Consider the following 24,312-nt stretch of genomic DNA (forward strand, 5'->3'; position numbering starts at 1 on the left):
ACCAAAAATGCACTTTAACTACTAAGCTATTTTAGTCCTTTTACAAAGTTCGCACTGTGCACTCGCATGCCCACGTACCCATCACCATTCCCTTGAAAACATTAGTTTAATCAAAGATTCCCTCAGTTCCATCCTCCCTCCCCTCTCCTCAATCATCCCATTTGTCCAGTTCTTTCACACATCATCATATTCATTGTTGTCTTCACCATTATCCTCCTCCTCATTCTCTTCGGAGGGCTTGCCTCTGAAAAGTCTATGCCAGACCCTTCTCTTCTGTATGCAGTCCACCATCCCATTCCCTTCATCCTCTTCTGTCTTCCTGTAGTACCAGACCATTTCACTCAATCCCATTTTAATACAGTCCTCAACTGTGGGGTCTGAGTGCCTGTTTATGAGCAGGTTCCTGGCCTTCCACAGGACATACCTGAAGCACAAAATGAACTGGTCAAAGCGGGCTGTGGGGGTCCCTGGCTGTTTGGTCAAGCGCCCATAGAGTACTGCTTCTCTGGTCAGGGTTCTGAATCCCATTGCCACCAGGAGGGGTGCACATACTTTCTTTGTATGCATGTGGGCAGTCCCAGAAGAGGTGGTCAATGATTTCCAGCTACTACCAGCAGGACTGCCTTGGGCAGTTAGGTGCACCTCTCTGCCCTGTGTTGTTATTTTTCCATGCACACACAGGGAGTGCCCAGTGGGTTGCCTGCAATTTCAAGTCTCTGTGTTCCTTCTGCAGGTCCTTGTGGAAAGTGGGAACTTTTTTTTAAAAAAAAATTTTTTTTTTTTTTTATATACATATACACACATATACACCCACACACACAGAGAGGGAGAGAGAGAGAGAGTGTATCCCACATTAGCTTTCCTTGACACACCTTAAAACGCATTTAAAAAACCCACGCACCCATTACAATAGATGCACCCCTGCATCCACGTGCCTGCGGATGAGACAAAATGAGGCCTCTACAGCACAGAAAGATTACTGTAGGCAGGCTGCTACAAGCCACCTTTGAAACAAAGGGAGAAAAATTTGACCTTAATATTTACTCCCCATCCAACAAAGAAAAACCAGCTGTCCTTTCCTAGAGAACATGGCTGTGGCAATGCCCAATATCTGGCCAGCAGTGATCACAGAAGATGTAAACTGTATCAGAGGAAGACAGAATAAGCAGAGACCAAAAGACTGGCCTGGACAAATCCTCCATGCTGTTGAAGCAGCTTGCCTGTGACCAGCAGGCATTGTGGGAGTCCCTGTTCCCCTGAGCACTACCAGGAGTGAGTAGAAATAACTGTCACAAGCTGGCAGAGGGTAGATTCGGAATAGACATCAGGAGGTGCTACTTCACTGTCAGGGCGGCTAGGATCTGGAACCAACTTCCTTGCTGGCTCCTACCCTGGGGGTCTTTACAAGGAGGCTAGACGAACACCCTGATGAGGTCGTTTGACCGCAGTACTTTTTCCTGTCATGGCAGTGGGTCGGACTTGATGATCTGCTCAGGTCCCTTCTGACCCTACCAACTATGAAACGACGAAAGCCTGGTGGGTGCAGGCAAGGAGTCCAAAGGCCCAAGGAAAACTTTACGCTGGTGGACCTCATGGGGCAGATGAAGTTGTGCAGAGATTCCGTTTTCCTCTGCAAGGAGTGGACAGTAGCAAAAGCTGAATCCACACCCGTCTGCTTCTTAGACCACTGTCTCCTAACAGGGATGGCAGAGATGGGGAGAGGGGCAGTCCAAAAGGGGCAGAGGTGTGTAACCACCTCTGGATGACAAAAAAAATCAGTGGGAATTCAGACAGTGCTATGCAGGGTGGAGGACCCTCAGAGCTGGGTACTGGAGCCACGCAGAGTTTTGGGCCAATGTTAAGGCAGGCCAGTGTTGGCCTTTTTCCAACAGCCCAAAGTAGGCCTGTTCGAATAGGGAAGCATTTGATTCAGATTTGGCCTATTCGGAGGACAGTGATTTGATTTAGAGATTCGGATCGTTGTCCCGAATCGATTCGGCTGAATCAGCTTTGGAAGATTCAGCGCGGATTCAGAGAGATTCGATGATTCAGCCATAGACTATAATGGGGAATCACTGAAATACCTATAACTTTGTCAGTTTTTGGCAGATTTAGATAAAAACAGTAGAGATGGTAGCCCCTTCTGAGGGCATGAAGCCTGTCAAGTATCAAGGAGATAGGTGCAGGGGTTTCTGGGAAACTGCACCTCAAGGTGCTGACAAGTAAAACTTGTGACATGTGTGACTGTGTGTGTGTTAAGGCACAGCAGGATGAAAACAGCAGGTATGGTAGCCTGCAACAGCCTGTATGCTTCTACCTTCCCAGTGCTCAGGCAGAAGCAGCTTACAAAAGGAACAGAAAAGCTAAAGACAGAGGCTTGTATGTTGTTTCTATGGCCCTCCCCCAGAGCACCGCGATTGGGAAGGGACTTGGGGAAAGATCACAGTCACTGGCCAGCTACAGATGTCAGTCTTTCCCCCTCTTCTCCCTCTCCCTCTTCTCAGTTCCTGTTCCCCTGAAAGACTGCATTCCAAATCTCTGAAGCTTTTCCAAATTGATTCAAAGGTTCCAAATTGATTCGGAGGTTTTTTCTAGTCTCCGGATTCAATTCAGATTTGGTGATTTGGTCTCTGATTCAGGCTGAATCTTCTCCAAATCAAATTGGTGACCGAAGCTTCGCACACCCCTACGCAGCAGAAGGTGAATCTAGTTCCTGAGGAGGCACCACGAGCACCTAAACTGTAAGCTGCAGAGCCTACACAGGCATGCAGCTTGGGGTTGGGATGTAAGGGAGGCCAGGCAGAAGGTGAAAGCTCAGATCGGGGCATGATACTAGCCCCCTAGCGTGGAGGAAAAGGAGTGGTCTACTTGATTCAGAATGTTAAAGAAAGCCAAAAGGGAGGCCATGACCAGCTTAGTAGACAGAGCAGGAGTGGACGCATCAACCAAATGAAGGGATGCTAGAGACAGCAGCAGCCTTCTACCAAAAGCTGTATGTGACGTGCCCAGAGGACCCAGAGGTCATGCAGGACTACCTGAAAGAGCCCTCCCAGGTCCTCAGCAGGGATGAAGGGCAGAAGCTGCTGAAGATGTGGACACTACTGGAAATCACCAAGACACTCCACAGTTTTAAGAATGGTCAAACTCCTGGGGCATACAGGCCATCCAAGGAGTACTATGTCATCTTCTCAGACCAAGTAGGCCCAGACCTGCTGGATGTGTATAGGGAGCAGCTGCAGGGGGATCACCTAGGGGCCAAGATGGATCAGAACTTCATAACCCTTATTTATGAGAAGGGGGCAAGGGAGAATTTGAAAAACCAGAGACCTATAAAGCTCCCAAACTTTGACGGCCAAAGTCTTGGCCGAGTGTTTTAAGTCTATTATTGGTGCCATAATCCACGAAGACACATTGTACATGGTGCTAGGGCAACAGATCCACAGGGTCCTTCTGCAACTCGGGACATGCTGTGGTACCAACAGGAGAGAGGCCTGAACACTGCTGTGCTGAACCTAGACCTGGAGAAGGTCTATGATCAAGTGATCCACTGGCTCCTGTTCAACACTGAAGAAGATGGGGGTCCCACCAAACATCATCACCTGGATAGAGTCACTGTATACCAATGTGATCAGCAGGGTGCTGGTGAATGGGTTTTTGACTGCCCCGATCACAGTGGAGTCAGGCATCCAGCAGGGCAGCCCACTCTCCCCAATCCTGTTCACCTGCATGATCACTGCTGGGCTAGTGGTTCTCAGGCAAGATCCCAGGGTCAGCTGAATGATGATCCCCAGGGAAATGGAGGCAGAGACAAGGGTCCTAGTCTACATGGATGACCTCAACATCCTGTGCAGTGATAAGTGGTCAGTGGAAAGAGTGTTAAAACACACCCAGGTATAAAGAGTGGTAGCAGGGGCAAACTCAACTCGAGTGTGACAGGTATTCACAGCGTCTCTCAATCTTTTAGCTGCCCTGGTAGATATGCTGCTGGCTTTTCTTTGAAGACTTGTCTGCCACGTCTTGAAGGGAAAAAATATATAGAAATCGTAACAAAAATGGTCACTGGCATATACACCAAGGCAGTTTACTTATTTCTTGAATGACTGTAGCAGGGCTCTGTCTCCTGTTTCACCCTGTCCAGGACCAACCAGCTGGTTTACTTCTTATCAGCTAGTAGTCCAACTTCTTTGTTTGGCTTCTGCTGCAATGAGTTCACTTAGAACCTAACAGGTCATTTTTAAAGACACTCATAAATATACTGACTGTTATTTAGTCTGCTTTAAGGCGAAATTCTCATCAATTTTCTCCCAGCTTTCAGTCTTCTATGGCTGGGTCATAAGCTGCCTTCTATTTAAGAAGGTAATTCACCAACCTGTCACAAGTAAGTACTCCCACTCTCGCCCAAATGGTGTCACAGCCAAATCTCAACATTCTGGTAAAGTTCTGCACCTCCATGCAGACTGCAGCAACCACGACTGGCTGCTTCTTTTTCTCCACCCCCTTCCAGGTAATTAAGCTTGTTGCTGGCAGTTTTTAGCTGTTTCTGTACTTCACTCATTTTTTTCTTTCTCTTTACAGGTGTCAGGTTTTACAGATTGAGAGATGCCTGATGACAATCTCTCTGCACCCTGTCTCCTGGACTCCCAGGGGGTAAGTACTATAACAGGGTTGGAACCAGTCTCCCTGTTGCAGTGAGCAAGAGTACCTGCCTAGGACGGGGAAAACACAGGGACCTGTAAGCCCTGTGGGTGAAGATCCATGGGGTGGAGTTTGACCTGGAGCTGAACAAACAGAAGCCATGGTAAAAGACCAAGGCAAGAGTCAAGCAGAGATTGGGACTGTGGAATACAGACCGCTTGTCAGTGGGGGTACACATGGCACTCATGAGTGCAGTGTTGCTACCAGTGCTTCTGTACACCACGCTGGTCTTCCTTTAGTCAGAGCAAATCATCCATAAAATCCGAAAAACTGTGTCTTCCGGAGCTCCAGTTGGGAAAAGGTTATAAGGACCATGCTGTAAAAAACTAAACCAACTGGGAGCCAAGGAATGTCAGATATCTTGCTGTTCCTCGGGGCCAAGTACATGAGCCAGATCTGCATACTGGCAACTGGAACAGAATCCAAAACAGCCTGCTTTATAAGATACTTTGCAAGGCATCGTCTGTGATACTGGTGGGTGCACACACTGCATAACTCATGCCCTGGACCTTGGAGCTGCCAAGGTTGTACATGTCCTGCAATTCTTCCAGAGAAAATACGAACTACACATGGCCCTAGCCACCCAGGTGACCTACCACCTGGACAAGGAAGAAGAGATTGATGTGATATATCTTGACTTTAAAAAAGCCTTCAATCTGGTATCCCATGATCACCTCTGAGCAAAACTGGCTAACTGCGGCCTCGGCCTCACCACAGTCCGCTGGCTGGGGAATTGGCTAGGGTGGTGGTTGATGGAAGTCCATCATCGTGGTGCACTGTGACCAATGGGGTCCCTAAAGGCTCTGACCTTGGACCTATACTATTCAACTTCTTCATTAATGATGTGGACATTGGAATCAGAAGTGGACTGGCCAAGTTCACCAACACCACCAAACTTTGGGATAAAGTGTCTACACGTGAGGGCAGGGGGTGATCCAGGCTGACCTTCACAGGCTCAGGAAATGGGCAGATGAGAACCTGATGGTGTTTAACAATGAAAAACGTGAGGTTCTCCACCTTGGGAAGAAAAATCTGCAACATACTTATAGGCTCGGCAACGCTATGCTGGCTAGCGCTACAGACTTGGGGGGTCATGACTGACCACAAGATGAACCACAAGCCTTCAATGTGATGTTGTGGCTAGTAAAGTGACCAAAACGCTGGCAAATCCCAGGACACCGTTCTCCCATTGTACTTGGCCTTGGTGAGGCTGCAGCTGGAGTACTGCATCCAGTTTTGGGCTCCACAATTCAAAAAGGATGTGGAAAAGCTGGAGAGAGTCCAGAGGAGAGCCATGCGCATGATCAGACATCAGGAAAACAGACCTTATGATGAGAGGCTGAGAGCCATGGGACTCTTCAGGCTGGAAAAGCACAGCCTCACGGGTGACTTTGTGACCACCTATAAGTTTATCGGGGTGCTCACCAGTATCTGGGGGACCATCAGTTCACCAGAGAGCCCCAAGGGATGACAAGGTTGAACGGTCAGAAACTCCTCCATGACTGTTTCAGGCTGGACATAAGAAAGAACTTCTTCACTGTCTGAGCCACCAAGGTTTGGAACAGACTGCCGCCGGAGGTGGTTCAAGCTCCCACCTTGAACACCTTCAAGAGACTTTTGGATGTTTATCTTGCTGGGATCCTATGACCCCTGCTGACTTCCTGCCCCTGGGGCAGGGAGCTGGACTCGATGACCTTCCAAGGTCCCTTCCAGCCCTAATGTCTATGAAATCTATGAACCCTGAAGAAACATCGAATGATGAAGGAGGTGGTAAGAGCAACAGACAGACTGCCACCCGTGGACCTACCTGATGACAGTTGTCAAGCAACGTGGGAGCCAATCTTCCACAAAGACCTGGAGAAGGAGCACAGGGACTTGAACTGCTAGACAGCCCACCAGACACTACCCATGCAGGCACTGAGACAGCGAAGGGCAGAGAAGCCAACCAAACTGCTCCAGGCAAACTGCTGGTGGAAGGAGGAAACAACTGACCAGCTCCTATGGAACAGCCCGCACACCAGGGAAGGGTGGCGGACAGTAACTGTACTCCTCATGATGGTGACAGGGGTTAAGACCCTCACCAGAGGCAGTGCTGTTCAGACACCTAACCAAGCAGCAAGGGACCCCACTACCCACTTTGACTACTTCATTTCCTGCTTCAGGAGCACCCTGTGGAAGACGAGGAACTTGGTTATGTGAAGGCACACAAACCTCCCAGTTGAGGACTGTGTCAGAACGGAAGCAAGTGAGCTGCAGGTGTACGACAGGAAGACAATCAGGAGAAGACAGCAGAGGACACATGGAAGAGAAAAGACTAGCAGAGACTGTCCAGAGGTGGGACCACAGGAGAGGACAATAATGATGACAATGACTATGACAATGATGACTGAAAGGACTGGGAAAAGCAGGTGTGGGATTTGGGGTGAGGAAGAGGGTGAGCAGAGGTGAGGAAGAGGGTGCTAAGGTGGTCTTCTGCGTGACTTTGACAGTAAAGGAGGTAGTAATGGGCATGCAGTTGTGCAGTTATGGCTACTGTAACAGAGATGATGATGGTTTAACTGTAGATGTGTCATGGACCCCCCCCAAATTTATTTCCCCTGTTATAGAGGTGAAAGGGGGACAAATTCAAGGCAAACCTCCAATAATTAGATGATATGTCCAGAAAACAGAATCTAATTATCGTCTAATTATCGTCTTACAATCAAAATAATCTTATATTTGCGTAAATATGGTATTGTCCCCATCTAGGGACTTGTGTAAAATGTGCTCTATATAACCACATTTCAACTGGATGCTGGAGCTACAAAAGAATATGGCTGCAAACATGCTAAAACCAAAATGAATCCCATTTCTACATCCTCCTTATAGAAACATAAAGCTAAGTGAAGGACACTATTAAAGTAACATGATGCGCTTTAAGGCAATGGATGCAACTGAAAGCTTGTGTATATGTGCCAATGATTTCTCTCTCTAAATTAAAGACTCTACTTCATTATTATTATTTAGTTTCTCTTACTGCCAGCAGCTCCCAACAGATTTCATCTCTCCACACACGTTTGGTTCTGTCTTCTCTGTTTGGCACATCATCCAATATAAGATCATCTAAAAACCTATGATTTTATATTCCCTAAAAAAAACCCTAATAATGAATACATAAAGTATGACACAGAACTTGGGGCTGAGGATCACCTTGTTTTATCTGAGTGTAGTTTGTAGAAAGTCCTTAGAAATTTTACAATGTTACTGTTCTATGCTAGCCTCCTAGAAACATCAGTGTTTAAAGGTAGGCAGATGCTTCCCCCTTGTGACAGATGTAATTGTGCAAATGTTCTGATGCCCATTAACAGTTCATTACTAGAAAACCACAAGTGTCATACTGCACTTCCACAATCCGAATGCAAAATTAAATGAGAGGTAAAACTGAGGCCCTTAAATACACTGAGGGCATTTCTAGACTGTACCTTCACCATATCCAGCAGCACTCCCTTTAAACATGCATTGCTGCTCTAAGGGGACTGCCACCTGAACTAGAGCCAACAAACCCATGTTTGTATGGCAATGCACGCAAGCTAATTAACACTGCTGAATGTGTGTCAACTATTCCACCCTCATGCTAATTTTCCTTCCTGTTGCACCAGGTGGCTGGACCTCTTCTGGTAAAGAAGGCAGTCCACACAAAGTACTGCAGTGTTTGAGGGTGTTAACGGATGGCCATAGTCCACTGAATTATAACTAAGTTTGGGAGTCAGAAATTCAAAAAAACATTTATATAAATTTTTTTTTTTAAATGATCCCAGTTCTGCTGGGACCTGCTGGGACCTTTTGGGTAAATTATTTAAGCTTTCTGAATCTCAGCAATGTAAAATGCAAGTAATGCATTTTACCTCCCAGAGGTGTTGCAAGAATATTTTTTAATAGAATTTAAGAGATTAAAATACTATATTTACTGCTCCCCTTCTCATTTTACAGAATTTTATGCAGGAAGAAATCCATCTTATCTGGTGTTCTGACCAAATTTCAAATTCACCACTGTCTACTTTATTTATACAGAACCTACACATTACAGTATATTAACTTTCTTAGCTCTGTGCTTCCAGAATCTGGCCTCAAAGGAACTCTGAGCCCTTACTTACACACTTACGCCTATCTTCTAATGTCAGTTCATTTAAAAAAAGGAAATTTTAGGTACAAAAATCAAGGCAATTGAAATATCAGTAAAAGTGCACCCAAAAAATACACAGCCCTTCCAACAATAGGAGGAGAGAGAAGGAACAGCAATCACTGAGAAACATATAAAAGTAACATTTCCAATATGCAACTTGATTTTTCTCCAAGGATGAGCGTTTTGTTTGATGAACTCCCTTAGCACAGAAACTAGAAAAGCTTAAAGGCAACTTATACAATTAAAAAGAGGCAACCGATACCCCAAAGTGGCAAAATGACAAAAACAAACATGCCCCAGAAAATGGCAATACATTTAATTCTTTTATATAGCTTTTTTAAATGTTACAGGCAACTAAGTTATCAAGCAATAGGTCTGAAGTTGTTTGTAATCATTTAGGAATGCTTTATCTAGACTGTAGCATAAACCTGGCCCGAGTCAATTTGCTAGTAATCTGTCAGGACACGCACCCAAGAGAGGGATAGTGATATTCATTGCTCCTATTAAACATTTAAAAGAGATAAGAGAGAACATACACAATGTATTTGAAAAGCACCTCCAACACCCTGTTGAGCTGGTTGAACCAGTATAAACAGGCTCAAAAACTTTGACTGGTTTTAAAACAAGCATGTTTAAAGCAGAAACTGTTGATTGACATCAGACTCAGAAACTCAGAAGGCCATGACAAAACAGGCCTATTTTAGCCTTTTGATGAGAGGCAAGTATATGCTGTTTATTGTTTAAGGCCTTTCTTTTCTTAAAACTTTGTTGCACCTGCTCTTAAGATTAAATTTGTTTTTAAAAGTTTAAGTCACTCTTTCAAACACAGTTCCCAAAGAGCTGCAAATCCAGTAAGACCTATGTGAAAGCCCCTCTTCTCCCAAAGTACCACTGATTCCTGCCCCCGCAAAGGTAAGGATACAGCTTACACTCTGAGGTTGCCAAAATGGAGGCGGGGGGGGACCCTCAAATCTCTTACAGATCAGAGCAGCAGCAGGACAATGCTGAGAGAAGCACTAAAAGGAAGGTTAACTCTTGACCAGCCCAGCAAATTTTATATGACAAGAAACCAAAGCCCGTCATTTGGCAGCCGCTATATGAAGCCAGTGAAGTCTTAACCTGTCTCTTGGCAGTGATACCTCTCATAGAAGCATTCTGTCCTCTCTCTACTCCATGTCGCCAGAAGCTTGAGGCTCCCTACCTCTATTACGGCGCCCCCTTTACTGAGCGCGCAGGGCTTGCATGTCATATAAGGTAGCTGTCTGTAGCCTATGTGCTGTGGGTTGGCCACCCCCATTTGATTGCTTTGCATCTTTTGGGCTGAGAATTAAAAAAGAAAAATAAAATAAAATCTTATCTTGTAAACACTTTAAAGAGGTATGAAAAAACACTGCTGCACACTAGTCATGCACAGTGTTGTTGGTAAGGTTGGTGGCCTCAGGACTAGAGGGTTCCATGCCCCTTATTAACTGCAATAGCACTGCTGTTTTACAACCAGACCTGTAACAGGTGGCAGCCTTAGTGAAGACACCTTCACAGTCATGGGTTTGCCATGTACCTAGGGACAGTTTTGGGGCTTACACTTCTCATGGAACAGAATAAGCAGGGCCCTACCCTTCTGACAGGGTGTGGCCTTCAGCACTTGTGCTTTGTATTAGCTGGTGCTTCCATGCCTGGGGATGGAGCAGCACTCAGGTAACCAGAGGGCCCTGTGAGGTGGCACCTTTAAGCTAGTGACACTGACATAGAGACTTGCATCCTTGGGTAACTATGATGATGATGGGCAATCGTTCACGAATGAGTAAGATAGTCTTCCAAGGAGTCTGCAAGTGGCTCCATAACCCAATTCTAGATCCACATACCTCGTTACGGTGAGGACAGGTGTTTCTAGGAGGGATGGGCACTGTGTTGGATGTTCTTTTCACCTGCTCTTCTATTCCTCTTCTGCCTGTGGACAAGCTGTTTCAAAGTGTTGAGGTCCCTCCCAAAGAGCCTTCCTCCATTGTGGTCAACCCTGAGCAAGGGTCCCCCCAACTGTTGATGTTGATGTTACACCTCTTCATGTTTGCCTTCAAGGCATCTTTGAAGTGCTTTCTTTGCCCTCCGCTACTTCGCTGACCTTCTTTCAGCTGTGAGGAAACTATTCTGTTTGAAAGGCGGGAGTCAGGCATGTGAACAACATGACCTGTCCAGCAAAGTTGGTTTTGGATGATCATGGCCTCAATGCTGCTGGAATTTGCTTCAGCCAAAATGCTGATGTTTTTGCATCTATCCTCCCAGCTAATCCAAAGGATCTTGTGAAGGCACCACTGGTGGTACTTTGCCAAGCTCTTGATATGTATTCTGTACGTGGTCCAAGTTTCCCAGCCATACAGCAGAGTTGGAATGACAACAGCTTGATAAACCAAGAGCTTCATTTCAGCAAGGAAGTCATGATTTAAGAAGAGTCTCTTATTCAGCTGTCCAAAGGCTGTGCTCGCACATTTCAAGCAGTGTTGTATTTCCGCATCAATGTCTGCCTTTGATGAAAGATGGCTTCCAAGATAGACGAAGCGATCCATGTTCTCCAGCAATTCTCCATTGGTTTGAATAGAGGAGGGGGTTGTTTCTTCATTTGGAGCAGGTTGGGAAAGGACTTGAGTTTTCCTGATGTTTAGAGTTAGACCAATACTCTCGTAGACTTCAGAGAATACATTAAGAAGGGTTTGGAGGTCTGTTTCAGCTTGAGCAATGACAGCATTGTCATCCACATACTGGCGCTCCATTATGTCGTGGTCTTTGTTTTGGACTTGAATCTGTTGCAGTTGGAGAATATTCCATCCATCCTATACACAATTTCAGCTCAAGGTGGGAGCTTTCTGTTGACGAGGTGCGTTCTGGTGGAGATAAAGATAGATAACCAAGTTGGAGCAATGACACAATCTTGTATGTCACAGGCTGCCCATGAGATGTTTCTGGGATCCCTTGGAGCAGTCTTCTCCCTCTCACTGGGTCTCTCAATGCAGATGGCTTCAGTTGTACTCTCAGAGCCCAGCTGGGCACCACCCTCAGGGTCCAAGTGACTCCATGTGGCAGCAGAATGGAGTGTCCCTAAGCACTGGATTTGGGAGAGTGCACCCCTTGAAATCCTAGTGTCATAATGGGATACAGCAGGACTGATGCTGAAACCCACTGTTTGGGTGTAACTGTGGACACCTGGGACAGAGGCAGCAATGGGGCACACAGGGCTGTATGAGGAGTGCCCTGCTATATTTCTGTGGGAACCCAGCATGGAAGCCTTGGCCAGAGGCAATGAATTTCCCAGTCTCACTCTAGCCTCTCCCGATTTGGAGCATGCTGTGGGCATACAAGTCCTGCTCTGGGACTGCCAAGCTGAGCTAGTCCCAGGCAAAGGCATAAATCACAAATGTTGTGAGCTGGGCCAAACCTCCCTAAGGTGCATGTGGGAGGGTACTAAGTGCTGGAGAACAGGGAGGGAAGAAACATAGTCGGTCTTATATGTCCCAGGGAGGCAACCTGCTCCCAACTCCTCTAGTCAGGCAGCACAGAGCTGTTCCCTCTTCCTCCCCCATCCCTCCAACCAGAGGGCACAGGCACGAGGCTGTTCCCACCTTCCTCCTCTTCTTCTCTACCCCTGTAGCCAGCCAGCATGAGGCTTTCCTCCACCTCCAGTCCACCCAGTCAGGCAGTACAGGGTTTTGACTTTTCCTTATTCCTCCAGCCAGCCAGCTTTCTTTTTCTCTGCCTCTGGCCAGGTAGCACAGATTTGTCATTTTGTGCCACTCCCCTGTCCCCGTCCCTCCAGCCAGCAGCACAAGGCTGTTCCTGACCAGCCTCTCCAGCTAGGCCAAATTTGCCATGGAACCATGGAGCAGGTGAGCACACCAAACAGGACTGACTCACTGCAAGTAACATTGAGAAAAGCAACCAAAATAACTGGTAAGGATTATGTTTGATGAGCTGCAGTTGGCATTTCTAATACAGGCTTCCAATTTAGGAATTCTTGTTAGAACCTAGATTTCTCCCAGCTGAACAATGAATTGTGCACTTGGGGCCTATAATCTAAATGTGGTCTGTAGAGGCTACCAACAAGACCATCTGTTATAAAGAGCATTATTTTTCATCTATTCGTGGGATCATTTCATTATGATGTGGACCTTGTAACTATTATCTATGCTTTCATTATGTCAAAAGCAGTGTTTCAAGATTGCCAGTGGCTGCCAACGAGCCTTCTAGAACTTAAAAGGTTAGGACTGGTTTCTGTGACACTTCTCTCGCTATTTAATTCAGCAGTAACAAAAAGGAGTGAATGCATGCCAGATGAAATCCACTTAGTTAGAACAGCTCAGGGCTGCTGACAAGTTGGCAGAATTGCTGGTTAACATGCTCTCCAATCTGGAATTCACTTCTCCTGCTGTTCTGCCAGACTTTTTGACCATTACAGATAAGTTAGAAAGTCCATTCTTTTTTCCCCTCGCTCTACTGTATCAAGGGGGACATATGTTGATGGTTAGGGGAAAGTCATGATTACTTATGGGTTAATTACATTATTGCGGAAGGCTGCCAAGTACTTTATACTAAATATATTGTAAGGGGATGGGGGTGTGCCACTTACCGTGGGACCCCGATCCCCGGATGTCCCCTGGAGACGAGGGGTACGCGTTGGACCGTCCTGCTTCGCCGCTCTCGCCTGCCACGACTTGATGGAAATATGGGGTTCACCCTTGCCGGGAAGCTGGCGGTCCACGTGGGGTACAGTACCTCCAAGGTCCAGGGGTCCTGAGGGCTCCTCCTCCCCTACACCCTCGCCCGGTCCGCCGGGTGGGGAGCCTCTGTTGGGGCTCCCTTGTCTTCGTCTTGGCTCCGCAGTTGGGGGGGGGGGTTTACCCCACACCACTGGGCCCTCCCCAGGAGTCCTATCAGCACCTAGTCTCCCGGGTGCTGATCGCTCCACTCGTCCTGAGGCGTCTCTAACTCAGGGTCTCACTCTCTCGACCCGGGGGAACTACAACTCTGTCCCCCCTGCCCGCGGGTCTTCCCCGCGGCCAAGCGGCCCGCAGCCGCCGGAGGAGGGTCCCTCCGACCCAGCCTCCCTTCCCGGCTTCCTCCGGTGCAATGGCCACCGGTCCCTTTTGTACCTCCGTCCGTTCGGGGCCCACTGCGCCCCCGGCTCCGCCGCCTCCGGCCTTGCCGGCTGGTGCTGCGCCGCTCCTGGCTTCGCGGCGGTCGGCCTCACTGCCGCCGGTCCTTGCCGCCCGGCTCCCGACTTTGCCGCACCCGGCCCAGCTGCCTCTGGACCTCCGGCTCCTGGCTTCGCCGCCGCCGGCTCCCCGGCACTTGGCCCCGCCGCTGCCGGCTCCCGCCGCGTGGCACGCGGCGCGGCTGTACCTGCCTCCGCCGCTCCCGGCTCTGCAGCTCCCGGTCTCGCCGCTCCCGGCTCCGCGGCTCCAGTCCTCGTAGCTCCCAGCTCCGCGGCTCCCGGGGCAGGCTCCCGCCGGAGCCTCCGTCCTCCCCTGCTCAGGGTAGGCGGTTCCTTTTTATCTCCCCGCGCCGGTCCCGCGTCGGCGCGGTTCCAGTTCCGGGAAACCTTAAGTTCCCCGCCCGGCTTCCGGGCCCGGACCCGGAAGCGGGGCGGAACTCCGGGATTCCCCGCTCGGGCCGGGCCCCTCAGGGTCCTGGCCCCCTCACAATATTATTTGAGCATCTGGGGCTTTAAATTTTGTAAAGAGCCTGGAGTAACAGACGGGCAATAAATTAAAATTACTTCAGAATGCAAGAAGAGATACAAAATAGACAGCAAACAGAAAAAAAACCCTCTCCAAGATACTTGAACACCTCTGACCCCGCTATTCATTGCACAAGAAACTAGGTTCCTCTGAAGTGACCTTTGAGTTCATAATCAGAGGAATTCAAAGGGCTAATTTTGACAAGAGAGAAAAGGAGAAGTGGTCTAATGTTTCAAGAAAGCACCTGGCAAGCAGGCAAAGAAAAGGAGGACAAATAATAAGTTGATGTGAGAACAGCTCAAAAGATTAATAAACATAACAAAGGTTGAAACCTTCAAAGAAGACTAGCTTATTCAACTGATAGCTAAAGTATAAACCAGTGTGCCAACATATATTTATTTTCTTTTTATTAGAGATCTGATCCAAAGGATATTCAGGACACAAAAATACTGTATTTTTTTTTTTTAAAGGGGGGGTGTTGTTAGAAAGAAGCTGCCAATGCACCAAGAAGTCTCAGAAGTACCTTTCCCAAAAGCAATTAGAAATAAACTGACTTTAGGAATTGGAGACTGCCAAAGCCACTGTCTAAGGTACATGTGCTTCAGCAATTCAGAACTTAACTTTTATGGGTTCCCATGCAGTCTTTTGCCAAAAGCAAAGACCAACAATCAGAAACCCAGTAAGACAAGCATCTTTGGGGTCTCCTACTTTACTTATAACAAGAATGAGCGAATCTTTAATAAGCATAACCTGGAACATATAGTAAGCATTCAACAGAAATAAGTATGCAATTAAAAAAATATTAAACAATGAGACCAAATACAACTTCAGCACGTGCCCTTTCATTTCAACAATAAGGATTACAAAGTGATAGGATTTACAACATTTATTACTAGAAGATATGAAATATGTTGTGACAAAGCCATTTAAGAACTGAAGAAAGTATATTTTCATCACAGTTATTTTAAAACATGATTTTTTTTAGTACCTACATGACATAAAATTAACACAGAACGGTAATGTAACTTACCTTAAGTTAATTAAAAAGTTGTTCAGAACCGGGAAATACCTGTATAATTTTTTTTGTAAATATCACAAACCGCTTCATGTATACTAAGGATAAGTTGAATCTACTTTGGTTCTTAAGAAGGACATCTAAAATATGCAAGCTAGCATGCACATAGGTCTCATGTGCCATTTCTGGAGTGGTATAGACCATTTGGCAAAATAAATTATACCGTTTTACAGAAACTGCTTCTGTGTCACTGCATCTAATCAATGTCCACACTAATGTGCCTGAATAGAAGCTTTTGAATGTGACAGATCTATTAAGCCTGGTAAATACAGACTCCTAGCTGTACAACCAGGCGTGTACCCTAAACATCCAGGTGAGGAATGGATGGAGCGCAGGTCCCATACCAAAGAAAAAGGGACACCAAAAACCCCTCATTTTAAAGAAATATACTACAGGCATTAGATGGATAGGTAGGAGGTGGCAGCCTACACAGGGATTCTGACAGAAGATTATTTCTGAGGAAACAAAATTCCATCTTACCCTATGATGAAAAAGAAGATACTGAAGCTACTGTTTTTAGAATACTGGCTTTCTACATAGTGTTCTGTTCTTTGTTTGTACATGGCATATCATGACTAATGTATAAAACATACAGTTTTTCACCACACCCTTTAAAATAACTCTTGGCCTTTGCAAACTGCCACATGAGTTGCCTAAAAGTAACTTACAGCTACTTTTCAGAAGCTGTGCATTTCAAGACTAGGACACTGACAACATATATTCAACTTACCAAATAGGTTCCCATTTCTTTTTCCATATTGATTTGCTCAAGTAATGAGAGGTCAGAATCCATTTTTAAGGCGCACATCCTTTTCTTTACCTTCTTATTATGTCTCTTTTGGAGCCAGTAAGGAAATAGGGCTTCTGCAAATTGATTGAGGATCTGTGATGTTATTAGCAGAGTGGCCAAGCTCTAAAGAAAATGAAATAAAACAATATTTATTTAACAAAAAGGTCATGTACTTATAATCATTAAATAACTTGTGCACTGAGATAACACTGTCAATGGCTATTATGAGACAATCAAGTCTCAAGCCAGGCTAGTGGTCTTGCAATATCACAGTACAACAGATGGATCCAATTTTCAGTTTCTGCTATGGGTTAGTAGAAACTAATTAAAATTAGATGCCTAAAGACTTCTTAGGGATCTGTGTCTAAGTGCTGTGGAGATTTTAGAGATTTTAGGCTTACTCCAACGTGAGAGAAGTCCGTTGCTAATATGCACCAAGACTAGTAACTAAGGGCTCCTATACAAGAGCACAGAGCCTACTCCAATGCACTGGAAATTCAGTGTGGCGGAGCAGACTCGATTAGCTGTGTCTGCTGGAGCTCAGAAACTGACATGCTCCAGCAGCCTTCTGTGTCATGTGTATCAGCATCCCAGCACATCTCCATGCTGAAAAAATGGCAGCAGGGGCACTTTGAAATAAAACACATACAAGGAAATTTATTTCAAAGCATTCCACCACCATTTTTTCAGTGAGGGGACACGCAGGGATGTTGATTCACATGATGCACGGACACTTTTAATTAGCACTGCTCCCTACTTAATGCGTCTGGTGTTGTGTCCCACAGCAGGTGGCAAAATGCCCACAGAAACCAGACTAGACAGTGTTTCACAGTCTCAAAAGCAAGCCAAATTAATCCCTTTTCATACACAAAAAGAGTTTGTGAAAAATAAAGAGGGAAATAAAGGAAACTTTGTAGATCACAAACTAAAACCACACCCCCAAATCATAGACAATCTAAAGCAATGTAATACATAAGATAACATTTCATTTTTAATTTCAAACATCAAAATAAGTTTTATGATTTTTGATATATAGGAAAACCACTGAAAAATGGCTGCTTTTGTTTGATGCTTTGTTTCCCTTTTTATCATTTAGCTTTACATTAAAATCAAGTCTGCCAGAGGTCTCCTCAGAAGGCCAGAGAACTAGAAGTGAAATTTTCAACATTAACGAAGAGAAGACCATTGAGTTGCTTTAAAGAAGGATGTTTCCTTCCTATTACTTTCCCATACATTTGAGTTAAACAAAAGTAAAAAGTAATTTTTAAAATACAACTAAAAATGATTCCCCTCTTTCACTCCTTGTTGAATTCTTGTGATAGACATAATCCTGCTGTTCTTTAAATCAACAGAAACTCTCAGGAAGAAAGCAAAGAAAACTTGACTTTCTAATCTAAAAAATCAGAAAAATGCAATCTTTTACCTTTTTCATTTACAAGTCAACTTGTTTGAAAACATCCATACATTTTATTCATGCTTTGCTCATACTTCTGTGATTTTGCAAATATATTAGAGGCACTAAAATATGGACATAACAGGATTGGTATGATAACATTAACATGAGGATAAGGATGTGCTGTATATTTAGCTTACAATATTTCTGCTTCAAAAAACTTTGTACTACTTAGATATCTTACTATTCCCAGAACTCACCTGTCGCAGAAGTTTCATATCAAAAAGGACAAAAGCAATGTAGAAGAGGGAGGCAAAGCAGTTTAAGAAGTTGAACTGCAAATAAATAAATAAATAATATTATTACACAGGAAGTTCACTGTATAAGAACAAATGGATTATATGATCAGTATGTAGCATCCCAGGGTAGATCCAGAAGGGATGCCACTGCACCACCCCTTTGGCTGTATGGTACCTGTTCAGTGAGTTCTCCGAGCTCACTGGCTTTTCTGCATGATTCTGGAACCCAAGGGGTGAATGTTGCCACTGCTCACCCCTTTCCACTTCCCCCAGGTTTCAGGGCTGTACCGATGCGGCAGCTCTGGTCAGCAGCTACATTGACAAGCTGAAGACAAGCAGAGAACTCGCTGTGTGCGCACCATACAGCAGAAGGGGTACTTGGCCACTCTCCTCCTCAATTCACCTCCTGGATCTATCCATGGTAGCACCTGATTTAATAGTTAATCAAATTAAATTAAACAGTTGTTGTCCAGGTGAAAACTATGCATTAAAAATATTTTTATCTGTATAACTCAGCTTAGATTTTCTAATCTACTTTTCAACAATCCATGTGATTTTTTTTTTGCACTTTTCTCACCATGGGCAATGAACTTAGACCGTTTGTATTTTAGGCACCTTTGAAAATCCCAAGCCAGTTATACACCTAACTTCTCAAAGTTCCAAGCAAAATTGGTACTATACAAATAGAATAAAACAGGTATTTTTTGTTCCATAGTGTCTATGTTGCAATCAGAGGCATGACTGCTATTCATGAAACCAAACATGAGTTGGCTTCAAACCAGCTAGATCAATCACTGAAATATTTACCATTTTTTGGATGAGGTCCCTTTTTCCACAGTTATGTTTCTACAAGTACCTAAGCTAGCTCTGCAAATACATCCTTTACAGCAAAAGTGTACTTAACACAAAGGTACAAAAAATCAAAAGGAGAGCTGGAGGGAAAAGAAAAGAAAGAGTAATCAGACTTATAAAGCTAGCTTTGTCCCTTGTTCAGGGAAGCATTGCTATTGAAAAAAACCACTTATGAACAAGATTATTGCTTTCCTAAAGTGGAGCATAGTTATGTTACAAATATAAAATATAAACAGGGATATATAAAATAAATATTAAAAATTCCTATAGCTATATAGCTAGCTTTAAACCACTGGCAATTTCCCATAGGCAACGTATTCAAAAATAGATCTTGGAAAGATATTTGAAGCAGGACAAATTTTGGTCTTTTAAAAAAACCCCTTAGTTTAAATAAAATGTATGTCTCAATGTTGGAAATAATTTATAAATGTGATTCTGCTGGATTATTTACTGCAGGATGGACATATGGATACAAGATGTACGCTGTTTGGATGCAAGGTTCATTCTACGAGTTTGATAAATACTCTCCATATTTAAAATGGGATAGATCACTGTAACCAGACAGCTAGCATGTGTAAAGTGTGATCAATATATGTATTTAGCAACCCACTGAAATGAAAGAAGTCTTCACCTAAATACATGGATTGTGTGCACTTTGGTAAGTATGATAAATGTTCTGCATATTTTTTACAAACAGATATTCATATCTTACACATTATATACACATATCTTTATATTTATGTGATTGGCAATATGTTACACACAAAAATAATATGTGCATGTTCTATAGGAATAGAATTCCCCCTTTTCCTGAAACCTTGCTAGCATTGCTCATTGATGGCAAGTAGGATTAATTTTTTGGTTCATGACTACCTGGACAATCCACTAAGAGTTGTATCTAGGTATCACAAATAAACATCACACCTAAATACAACTCTCAGCAGACTGCCCAGCTGATCATAAGCCTATTCACTATCAATGATCAATGCGGCAAGGTTTTGGAAAAGTGGCAGTTCTATTCATTCCACCTCAGCTTCAATCCCTCCTCTGCATTTGTTAATACAAATCTATCATTACCTTTGTCATCTGCGAATTCTGCAAGTTAGGAGAATAAACTTGTCTGAAGGCTCCATAAACCCATACAGGGAAATAATATTCACTATTTAGCTTATTTTGCAAATAATGTGCCATAAAATATTATGTAATCATGCACAGAAACAAAATTTATCTATGTAAATCTGGTTATGAACAATTAGGCAGTCAATGGTTTTGGAAAGCATCTCTTTCATTTACAAATCAGCACATGTTTTCTGAGGTCTCCCATGTTTTAATTTCCAGTGATTTTTATTTTCTAACAAGATAACAGGAGACGTTCTGCAAACAGAATCCAATGTTCTATTGCCCGTGTCGCACCAAGAGCACCTACCCTCTACTGCTGCATAAAGTACCATTACAAGAGCAAGCTCAATAAAAAAAAAGTACTGTACTTTGGGAGTGACTTACTAGAAACATACAGAAAGAACTCCTATAAATTAGCAAAATCCAGTTACTAAAAATAAATAAATGAATAAAAACCCCTCTAATGCATACAACATAAGCCTATAATTAACATTTATAATTCAGTTAGGAAAGTGAAAAATCCATTTATTTTAAACAATTTTAAATATTAGTTGGTGACTCATGGAAAAACATTTCATTAAGGAAATGTTTGTTTGCAATATGGTTCTCCTTTTTTAATCACTGGAGGTATAAAATTGAACTTGTTTACACATTTTTCTGTTCCTGATGATTATAAAATTATAATAAGCTGCAATGGCATTCACTTGAAGATGGGATTACAACAAAGTGGAGGATGATGACCTCAAGAAGAATAAGCAGCAGGAACAGAAAAGCTGTTTAGTAATAAAAGGAGTTTAAAAATTATATTTTCAAAATAAGATTTGGGATACCTCAATTTTTGGGTGTCCAACTTGAACATATTAACCAGGCATGCTTTTCAGAAGACAGATACTCAATTGTCTCTGAAAACAAAAAGGACTCTATTTTAAATTAATATATAAAAACAATATGGCTAAATGGATTTATTTCTGATTTTGATACGCAAATCCTTCTGGGCTGAAATCAGGTATGGAATGTGCCAATTTAAAGGAAACTTTTAGAAAAATGTTTGAAAGACAGCAAAGCTATGGCTGACAGCTAAGGTGTAGTCTTGGATCTGGAGCTTAATATTGTAACAGCTGTATTAGACAGAGCGCTTTTTGAAATAATGCTTTCCAATTTTTTTCAAAAAGCAGACATTAATGAATACATTTGGAAATACTGTATTAGAGTTAAGTTATTTTCAAAAGGAATACAGTAGCGTAAGTTACAAAAAATTAGCCAAAATTGACCACAGTCCTATACTAAAGATCTTATATTTATGATTCTAATTATGTAGTGTTATTTCCTTCTAATTCATGCTGTACTAGGAGATATACGTAAAAAAGCACGCAAACATCTATATGCAACTTACTGTCAGTTGCACAGTAAACAGTTCAGCACATGCTACAACAGCCTGAACCTGCAAACACTTATACACATGCATAACTGTTCTGTGTTTGTTCATGTGAATATGGTAATGTATGTTCAACCAATTGTACAATTTGGATCTAAGAACCAAGTACTATATCTGGGAATATTAATAGACAAGTGAAAGTGAAGACAAAAGTTTCTGGTAAGTAAATTGAAAATGTAATCTTTTAAAAATCATGACAGCTTCCAGTTAAGAAAGTATCCCTTGAAGAAAAATGAAAACAAACAATACATCTGGAATCCTGAAAGTAAGAATTTCTACCTGACACAGTTTCTCAATATCAGTTAGCCACTGAGGAAAGGAACTTCAAAAGACACAACATACTCTGTCTTTATTAGAAAATGAAAACTGCTTACATTAAATATACTTACCGCAAGGACTTTCAGAATTAAATGATTCTGATGAGAGGATTCCAATCTGTGATTCTCTGAAATATTAAGATAATGATTAACCGAAAAGCAGTACAAACCAAATACATTAGATACAATTTATGCCACTGCAAAAGTAAACAAGAAACAACTCCCCAGTTGAGAGGGAAATATTTAAACAATGTCCAAGGGGAAAAAGTATGAACTGTGCTGTTACTGCCTCAATGGTTAACTTATCCTCACAATTAATCTCATCTGTAACACTAAAAAAACCAATGGCTAGAAAACATCAGTATTGTTTAGAAAAAGGGTATTTGCATCTAAAACATTTGTCTTTGTAGAAGAACAATTTTATAATCATATATAGTAGGAAAATGTTATTAAATACTGGGGTTCTGATTCTACTCCCATTGAAATCAAATGGAAAAATACTTGATGTGGGAAGTAAAGCAAATTGAACCAAACAACATTGAATCCGATTTATACCCCACGAAAGTCCATGAACAGACCTCCTATGGATTCCCATGGACTTTGGATCAGGCCCTATGACTAGAAAGGACCTAGTCAAATGTACACTTGGAGTGGCTTCAGAAGAGGTCGCAATATGATGCTCAGGAGTACACAGTAGCTGTTATGGTGCAACCTTCATGGGCGCATGATCCTATAGAAATACAAAGCTATAAACAGACACAGTATATCTCCTGAGACAAAGCCTTTTGTCCTTGAATTCTACAATGTTCACATCCATTTTCCACATCAAGTAACTGTAAAACACGTTGGATAAAATGTGCTAACACTTTTTCCTCGGGACAATGCTCTGTACGTCTGTAAGCTGATCAAGGCTCATTTACCTTAATTGTGGTTCATTCCAGGGACAAGTCTGTCAGGTTGTGCCCTCTTCAGCATCATGTACTGGCAGAAGAGCAGCAAAGCAACTTGAAAGGGCTGTGTGTGTAAACAGCTGTTTTGATCCAAGTCAAAACCCAGGACACTCAGTCCACAGTCAAATACAGCCCAAAGAAGCTAACTCACCCCAAATGAATGAAACAGGGCTAAAGTTGGAAAAGCAATACTGATGTTTTATAGCCAGTGTTATATATACTACATATATAGGGTTATAGGTTCATTAACAACAGTGTAACAACTGCTGAACCCCGAGGAACAGCTGACCATCCTCTTCTGAAGCTGCTCCAAAGTCCATGCTTTCTCTCCCTACCCTAACAATACTAAAAGTACAAACCATATCTGTCATTGCATATTAGTACTTTAAGTGATTCAGGCTTTAGGATTCTGATACTGCTTAACCTCTCATGAGTCCCTGGCAGCTGGTGGAGGAAGTTTTTTGGTTTTGAGGGTTTTTTGTTTGTTTTGGGGGAGGGGGGGTTAAACTATTTTATCAATGCAAATTTTCAGTATCTTCAACCTCACAGTTCCTATTTAAGCAACAATTAAGATCACAAGGGTGATATTTGCAAATCCTTACTTTTCAAAATAGAACTTCACTTTCAAATAAAAAGACTGGTCATATATGAATCATCTGAAGGCTTAAGGAAATCAGAAGTGAAAATGTTTGTTTTCTAAATAACAGACTCAGGAGTAGTTTTAATTATGAGACATAAAATGAATTTTCCTTATCAAAAGATGACTCAACTCCAATATTTTTAGAGTTTGTGAGGGCTTAGGTAGTTGGAAGAATTTCTTTAGGGAACAGAGGGAAAGGGGAGATTTTTATATGGCTTGTAATGTTCTTGATGTTTAGGGATATGTAGGGAATACTTGTTATTTTAAGTTTTGTTATGATTTTTTGTATTGTACTTATACGTTTAGATTATGGCAAGGATCCCCAAAGCCCAGCACATTTTTCTGTGTATTTATTTAAACCCACAAAAATAAATACACTATGAATTACATACACCTGGAGTATAAGTGAAGGGTCAGGTACCTATATAATGTAATAATAAATGTGCACATGGTGCTTTAAATGCTGTAAAATGAATCCCTAATGGGAAGAAAAGATGTTTTGCTGAAAACAACAGAATCTGAGTCTTGAAACAAAAGGCAGGGTGCACTTCTATGCTACATACAGACAAAAAGCTTGAGCCTGTATCAATTCAATCTCTGCAGGTTAATCTAACCTGCAGAGATTGAACTGGCAAGCAAGTGAATAGACATTCACTTTTTATTCCAGAAATGCAAGCACATGCCTCTGGTGGTTCAGGTCAGAAGCCAGGGGGTGCTAGAGCAAGCCCTTGGCTGCAGGAAAATTGAGCTGGGGAGGCAGGCTTAGGCCCTGGAAGACTGAGTATGATTGAGGAGGGGTTTAAACCTCCATACTGGCCTGCATGGTCCCCAGTTGGGGTGTGCCTGGAAGGGGAGGGGG

At 43.2% G+C, this 24,312-nt stretch overlaps 1 protein-coding gene across 3 annotated transcripts in view; it reads right to left on the reverse strand.

The window, feature by feature from the left end:
- The window catches only part of ANO10 (anoctamin 10), a 237,978-nt gene that overhangs the window by 182,689 nt on the left and 30,977 nt on the right, over positions 1 to 24,312 (reverse strand). For all 3 annotated transcript variants that reach the window (XM_090046446.1, XM_090046444.1, XM_090046445.1), the window contains 3 exons: positions 21,936 to 21,991; positions 18,102 to 18,176; positions 16,389 to 16,571 (listed from right to left, as the gene is read on the reverse strand). In XM_090046446.1, the coding sequence (XP_089902572.1) occupies positions 16,389 to 16,571; positions 18,102 to 18,176; positions 21,936 to 21,991 (314 nt within the window). The remainder of the gene's footprint in view (positions 1 to 16,388; positions 16,572 to 18,101; positions 18,177 to 21,935; positions 21,992 to 24,312) is intronic.

This window comes from Crocodylus siamensis, chromosome 5 (genome assembly GCF_052110815.1).
Source record: "Crocodylus siamensis isolate JL-2025a chromosome 5, ASM5211081v1, whole genome shotgun sequence".
Classification (NCBI taxonomy): Eukaryota; Metazoa; Chordata; order Crocodylia; family Crocodylidae; genus Crocodylus; species Crocodylus siamensis.